Genomic DNA, 8,078 nt, shown 5'->3' with positions numbered 1-8,078 from the left:
CCTCACATTGGGAAGAAACTTCTTTCTGGATCTAGAGCTTGTATCTGGATCTGGAGTCCAGAGCTTGTATAAATTTGGTTTTCAAGGAGAAATGAAAAATCAAATGGTAGTGTTTTCCACTATAAAGGAAAAAAGCTATTTGATGACATGATAGATTAAATAAAACAACTGCTCACTTAGAATTCTGCTGAGACATTCATTAACTGACTTACCTTATCTTGATTGTAAGACTCTCTGTCTTTATGCATTCTCAGAGATGTTTGATCCATTGACCTACGGGAGAAGTCCAGGATTTTCTAGTCCTCTGCAGAAGAATGAAGCCTCTGCTTGGGACCCTTTACCTCTTGGGGATCCTGGTTCCTGAGGGGCTGGGATATGATGGGTGAGTGTAAAGTGGGAAGAGGGGCTGATTATCTTGGCTTAGATTGTCTAAATGGAAAGCTTTTTTCAAGATCAATGTAGCTGGATTCTCCCCTCTTCCTACCCATACACACCACCATGAGATGAGAATAATAAAGTTTTATCATTCAGCATTACTTTATGTCTTTGAATAAATGAATAAATATCTAACATTTTCCAGCACAAAATATGATAAATACCAATAGATATGTCATGTTTTATGATTGAAAAAAGGAAATCATAATGAAAATTAATGAAATATAATTATTTATTATATTCATTATTATATTTTCATTATTATATTCATTATAATTAATGAAAAATAATGAAAATTCTTCATTTATAGTTTCACAACTGATAAATCATATTATTCCAATTTTTGAAAAAAATGTTTAAAGTGTTTAAAATTTCACCAAGATATAGTTACTCTTAATATTTTGGGATAGATAGATAATTATGTATTCAGTACTAGTGCCAGAAATTTTCAGTTAAATTGTGTTATAGAAATTTTCCTATGACATTAATAATACATACTGAAACCACAAATAATATTCCATCATTGCTACATTCCATCATTGCTACCCTACAGTTGATTTCTACTTGGTCACTTTTTTTCCATTTTATTTTATTTTTATTTTATTTCTTTTTTGTTTTCCAAAATTCATTGTTTATGCACCACACCCAGTGCTCCATGCAATACGTACCCTCCATAATACCCACCATCAGGCTCACCCATCCTTCCATCCCCCTCCCCTCTGAAACCCTCAGTTTGTTTCTCAAAGTCTACAGTCTCTCATGGTTTGTCTCCCCTTCTGATTTCCCCCATCTCACTTCTCCTCTCCAATCCTAATGTCCTCCATATTATTTTTACAAAAATGTCATGGTGAGCATCCAGCCACATGAAATTTTTTGCAAATCTTTGATTTTTTTTCTTAATATAAGTTGCAAGAAGTAGAATTCCTGGGTCAGAAGCTGAGAAAAATGTGAGAATCTTGCTATGCATTGCCAAATTGCCCTCTAGAAAATTGTATGTTTACATGTGAAAATACCTAGTTGGCTTACTTTGCATTTTGTTGATTTCTAAAAAGTTTAAGTGTTTTGTCTTGATCATTACTCATTTTATTAGTTTATAAATTGTCCATTCTTATCATTTGCTTATGTTTGTGTTGTTTCCTATTCATAATGAATTATTACTTCTCTAAATATTTAATATACATTAAGTTCTGTGTGTGTGTGTGTGTGTATGTGTGTGTATGGCATAATTTTCATATAAAGTGTATGTTTTCCTTTGTTTACACATGGTCCATCCTGCTCATTTGGTGTATCTCATCAATTGTGCATGGTTACAGTTAGTATTTTTTTCTTTTGCTTCATTATTAAAAGAACTTGCAACTAACTCACTTTCCCACAAAGGGAAATTCACTCTGATTTTTGACCTGGATGAAAGTTGCAATCTCAGCTTGTCCTTTAGTTTGATAGACAGTGTGATTTCAGATATATAGAGAGATCCCACAATCTCCATGGCACAAAAACCTGTTTGGACGTTGCCATCTCATGTTTTCTATCAGTTTACTTAGTTTCTTATAGATACTGAATTTATTTTTCTGAGATTCTTCATTCATAAATTAGAGACAAAGACTTATGTATATTACAGAGCTTTGCTTGGGAAAAAGAATCACCTTGCTTAGAAATATCAAAAGTCTTAAAACTTACACATTGTTTAAATGAAACTTACATATTGATCCCTGCCTCTGGAAACTTATTTTGAGGAAATAAAGTATGGGAAGAGTTTTATACACTGAGATGTAGCTTTATTTATAACAAAAATATTATAATACTTGGAAATAACTTAAATGTCCCACATTAGGTTATGTAAATGTTGATATGTGATATAGGAATGGAATATTATTTATCTATTAGAATAATGATGACAAAAAATTTCATAGCATGAGAAAAGACATGTTTTATGCTAAAAGCAAGACACAGAATAGAAAATGTAATAAAATACTTAGAAGAATAAAAGAAAAAATATGTACCAAAGTGGTCATTGTTATCTTTGGTTGGGTGATTTTTCCCTTTTTTTTTTAAGTTGCTTTTTTTTTTTTTTTTGTCAGAGAGCGAGCGAGCACAAGAAGGTGGTGCAGGCAGAGGGAGAAGCAAGTGCAGGGAGCCTGATGCTGGGCTCCATCCCAGGACTCTGGGATCACCAGCTGAGCCAAAGGCAGACACTTAATGACTGAGCCACTGAGGCGCCCTTCCTTCTTCATTTTGTGAATATTCTTTAATGAAGATTTGAACAAATGTTTTTCAAACCCAGGTTAAATTATGGAAGTGATGTGGCCCAGGCAGGGGGACTTAGGATGACTTCCATGGGATAACTCAAGTGCGGCTTCTGACTGCACTTGAGGAAAACATCTTAAATGTTCTAGTCCTGGTCCTTAGTGGTTGTTTGTATCTTCATTATTATTTACTAATAGAAAATAATGTCCACTCTTGTATGGCTCTCACCAATGCAAAACATAGTTTACCTGCCATTTTTGATACTCTATTCATTACCTATGGTGTAATAATAGTCTAGAAAATCTATGATTAACAAAGATTGCAAGCTTTGTAATCTTTTTTTGAGCATTTAGAGAGGTGGACTCTTCTATATACTGCACACTCCCAATAAAAGTGTAAATCTGCAGAATCATTTGAGATTTAGCAATATGAACCAAATGCCTTGAAAATACTCATATCTTTGACCTACTATTTCTTCTTCCTGGAATGTAGCTCAAGGAAATAACTAGAAATGAGCACAAAGATTTATGCAAAAAGTTGTTAACTCCAGAATTATTTACAAGAGCAAAAAACCAAAAGGGGAAATAGATTTAAGAGCCAGCATAGATGACAACATTTAAATAAATGATGTTATGTAATATATACCTACTGTCAAATATTATGCAGTCATTGAAAATGATGTTCATAAAAAGTTTTCATTGGTTGGAGGAAATGCTTCTGGTAGGATATCATGCAAAACAAAGGAGTTAATACAAAACTATATATAGATATAATCTGCACTGTGTGCAAGAAAAAAATATGCACAGATAAAAGATTGATGAGAAATATGCCAGAATATCAACAGGGGACTCAGGGAGGTGGGATTATTGAAGATTTTTCCCTCTTCTCTTTTCTGTTTTTCTCCTCTCCGTACTTTCTAAATTTTCCACGATAAGTGTATGCTAATTTTGTAAGAAGGAAAAAAAAAGTTTGAAAATACATTACTATCATGAAATATTCATATAACTGTATCCTTACGAAGTATTGAAAATACAAAATTTGCCTCAGTATTCATTAGATTCTTGCCTTTTTATACATTCCAATCAAAATTCCACTAGACAATCTTAGATCTACAATATTTATTAATAATGTACCCCAAAGGATCACTTTCTTTGTTAAACATTTTATGAATTCCTATTCAAAAAGAATACACAAAGTACAGTAATCTTTTCGTTTGATTGGTGAGATGAGACTGGTGATAATTTGGGGGATTAGCCAGCTTTTCCTCCCTCTCTATATGCATTATGCATTACCCAAGAAATTGCCTAGAAACAAGGAATTGCCTTTTCTAAGTATATGGTTTCAACATTGCTTGAACTAAGTATTTGGGTTTCTGAGGTTTAAGTATTGTGTTTAATCTCATGTAAAAATGATAAACTTTCTTAAGAACAGAAGTTTTCACTCAGATACCATACAGTTCTCCTCCCTCTCCTCCCTCTCCTCCTCTCCCTCCCCCCCTTTCTTCTTGTTCTTTTTCTTTTTTTCAGCATATTACATTGTCCCAGTCTTTCAGTGCTGACTGGGCCTAGGCAACAAGGTACTCACACATTTGGCAGATATTAGCTGGGGGAAAACCAAATGTTGGTTTTTTTTTTTTTTTTTTAAGATTTTATTTATTTATTTGACAGAGAGAGAGAGATCACAAGTAGGCAGGGAGGCAGGCAGAGAGGGGGGGTGGGGGGAAGCAGGCTCCCCACTGAGCAGAGAGCCCCATGCCGGATGCGGGGCTCGATTCCAGGACCCTGGGATCATGACCTGAGCCGAAGGCAGAGGCTTTAACCCACTGAGCCACCCAGGCGCTCCCAAATTTTGGTTCTTGATGGTATCCAGTTATCTTTAATTTCTTCCATTCTATATTGTGGAATTTCCAGGGAATACCAACCCTACTGAAACAGGAATTCAATGGGACCAGCCCTGCTTTGTGTGTACTCACTTTCCCCATTGAGTAGAAAACTATGATAACTATGATAAATAAAGACCCAAACATTTGCTGAACCGTATGAAGGATGGAACAGGGTCATTCTGAAAGTCACCATCTCTGTCCCAAAAGTGTTGTGAAAGCCTCTCTGATGATCTCATTTCTGGACCGGACTGGACAGGCAGGATAGCCAGGGCGACAACTGAAAAGATATCCTTCTCAGTTGCTTCATTTCTTCTCCTCTCTCCTTTTTTTTTTTTAATTCTTTCTTTCTTTCTTTTTTAAGATTTTATTTATTTATTTGACAGAGAGAGAGAGACCACAAGTAGGCAGAGAGGCAGGCAGAGAGAGAGGGGGAAGCAGGCTCCCTGCTGAGCAGGTCTCTGGGATCATGACCTGAGCTGAAGGCAGAGGCTTTAATCCACTGAGCCACCCAGGCATCCTGTCCTCCCTCCTTTCTGAAAAAGTACTGAAATTGTTTTCTAGTGACTTTATAATGCTGATACTTATTTTGCTTTCTTCATAGTCTGAATCAAAAACTAGGCAGTTTTTTAAATGGGCTAATAAATATTTTACGCCGATTCTCTAAGGTATAATAAAAGCGTAATTTAGCCTATGTAACAAAATCTTCAGAACAAATCAACAACCTGGGATAATTTACCGTAAGGTTTTTTGTCAGGGTTAAATAAGTGTATATATATCAAGTTCTTTGAACAGTGCTGGCATGCATAATTACTAGGACAACACTGGTTGTTATCACTGACTATGCTTGAGTTAGGAATTCTCCATCCCTTGTCGTCAATATACTTAGTGTACCATTTAATTAGTAGTCAGTCAGGCAATTTTCTTATCAGACTTCATGCCTTATTATTTAATGGCTGAGTTATTTTGCTTTTCATGTATTTGTTTCTAGTCCATTAAGTGGATTTTAAGGTCTGTAAGAAAGAAATCTACTTTTCTACTGCTATTATCTATTACTGATTTTTTATACAGTACCAAGAGTACCAACCTCTTGGGTTGCTGAATGGGTGAAACAAGATGATAATATAAATGCTTTTATCAGTGCCTAGTATATAGTGCTCAATAAAGGTTAACTGGTATCATAAAATACATATATTTTCTGATTATTTGATAAAGACATTGACTGTGCTTCTGAAAATTTATTTGTAGATTGAATTTTTATTAATTGAAACATACCAATGGTTGTACATATTTTCTTTATAAATGATAATGTGTTTTGTCAGTCAGCTCCAATGTATTGCTTCTACCAGTATATATATTTTATGTTAGAATTGCTCACTCTGAACGAATCACTCTTGCTTATTTAACAAAAAAATAAAATGAATGATAAGTATTAGAAACAAATCCCTGAATAACATGGAGAAGCATATTGCTCCTCAACTATTATAATTTTAATTACATTCGCTTCTTTTAATCTCCTTCTAAAATTCATTTCCATTATTTTAACTGATTATTTAGGCAATCTTATCTCATGAGATTTTCATTTGGACAAGGTAAATAAGGTAAAATTCATTCAACAGTGTAATAAAACATTTACAGTTTTGAGGGTAAAGAACTCATTGAGAATAACAATTCTTATTAATATTAGCTATACTTATATATATTAGTAACAATTAAAAATAATAAATGTAGTTCCAAGTTTAAAGTCATAGAATTGTGTAGGGAAATTGATTTCTATCACAGTGGGTAATTGTGGTCTATGGTGCTAAATGAACCAGATTAAAAAATTAAAATTCAGTCGATCCAGTTACTGGAGTTATGTAACTATGAATGGAACTTGAGTTTTAATTAATTCTATCAAAATATTTTATGGTTTGGTATTGTTTAAAGACAATACCAGGTAGGTGGATAAATTATTCTCCATACAATTTTCATTTTTAAAACTATTGCACCTAAATAGCATTTTGCTTTGCTTTGTTTTGAACTACTAGTGTGTCTTAACACTTATTAAACATTAAGTAGGTGTCAGAGTTGTGCTCACTGTAACATGGGTTACATTTAATTTATTAAATTTATTTATTAAATTTATTAATTAATCTTTATAAGAAACTTTTGGGAAGGTATTGTTATTCCCATTTTACAGATAAGGAAATGAAGTTTTAGGGGAAGAGCAGATATAATACCACAAATGTTCATGGAGAAAATGAGAAAATAGATAAAAGTCATTGAAGGGAGTTGGGGGAAATTGGAGGGGGAGATGAGCCATGAGAGACTGTGGACACTGAGAGCAATCTGAAGGTTTGGGAGGGGTGGGGCGTGGAAGGTTGGGTGAGCATGGTGGTGTGTACTAAGGAAGGCACGTATTGCATGGAGCACTGGGTGTGGTACCTAAACAATGAATTCTGGAACACTGAAAAGAAATTTTAAAAAAATAAAAATTTTAAAAAAGTAAATACACACTCACACACACACAAAAAAGTCATTGAAACATTAACTAATTCAATCTCTGACATATATCCTTGCAATGCGAGATCACTATCCAGAAGTTCACACTTCAGCTTCTCAAAGGCTCAGATCCTACTGCTATTAACATGGTAATCACTCCATACATATTTGTATGTATGTATGTATATGTATGTATACATACATACATACAAATATGTTGGGTAAATGAATTATCAGCTAAAATGTGTTCATAATGAGAATATATTCCTGTTTCTTGCCTAAATAAAGGCTTTTAGCTAGGAAACTAAAACATTCATCAAACGTTCTTGTGGCTTACAGAGAGGGTACTCGCTGTGTGACTTACTGACTCTGTGACTATTTGCAAGTTACTTAATTGCTCTTGGCCTCAGTTTCCTTATTTATAAAATATGGATGATGACACTTCACACGTTGTAATAAAAATAAATTATATAATGTGCATTAATGTGTTCTCTTAAGTACTGGCACAATATCTGCTATAGAGGAGAGGAACTGAATAGTTTTTTTAAACTGTTTGTCGGAGCACCTGGGTGACATAGTCAGTCGAAAGTCCAACTCTTGGTTTGGGCTCAGGTCTGTCTCAGGGTTGTGAGATCTCCACACTCAGTGCAGAGTCTGCTTAGGTTTCTCTCTCCCTCTCCCTCTACCCCTTCCCTCCACTCTAAATAAATAAATAGATAAATAAATAAAATAAACTGTAAAGATAAACAATAAGTAGACAATTTGAATAGACCTATATCTATTAAAGAAGCTGAACTAATAATAGATAAATAAATAAATAAAATAAACTGTAAAGATAAACAATAAGTAGACAATTTGAATAGACCTATATCTATTAAAGAAGCTGAACTAATAATAACTTTCCAAAAAAGAAAGCATCAGGCCCAGATGGGGTCTTTGATGAATTCTATCAAACACTTAAAGAAGAAATTATACTAATTCTCTACAATCTCTATCAGAAGACGGAAACAGAAGGAATATTTCCTGACTTATTCTA

The 8,078-nt window shown here is 33.9% G+C and overlaps 1 protein-coding gene across 1 annotated transcript in view; it reads left to right on the top strand.

Moving 5' to 3' along the window:
- Window positions 1–314: 314 nt before the first annotated feature.
- CPO (carboxypeptidase O) overlaps window positions 315–8,078 on the top strand; it is a gene marked incomplete at both ends in the record, with an annotated part of 28,488 nt that continues 20,724 nt past the window's right edge. Inside the window, one exon of the mRNA XM_080799450.1 lies at window positions 315–382. Within this exon, the coding sequence (XP_080655576.1) occupies window positions 315–382 (68 nt within the window). The remainder of the gene's footprint in view (window positions 383–8,078) is intronic.

Source organism: Martes martes (assembly GCF_963455335.1).
Source record: "Martes martes genome assembly, chromosome: 3".
NCBI lineage: Eukaryota > Metazoa > Chordata > Mammalia > Carnivora > Mustelidae > Martes > Martes martes.
The sequence above is the reverse complement of the archived record's forward strand: the minus strand, read 5'-3'. Positions and strand labels throughout refer to the sequence as shown.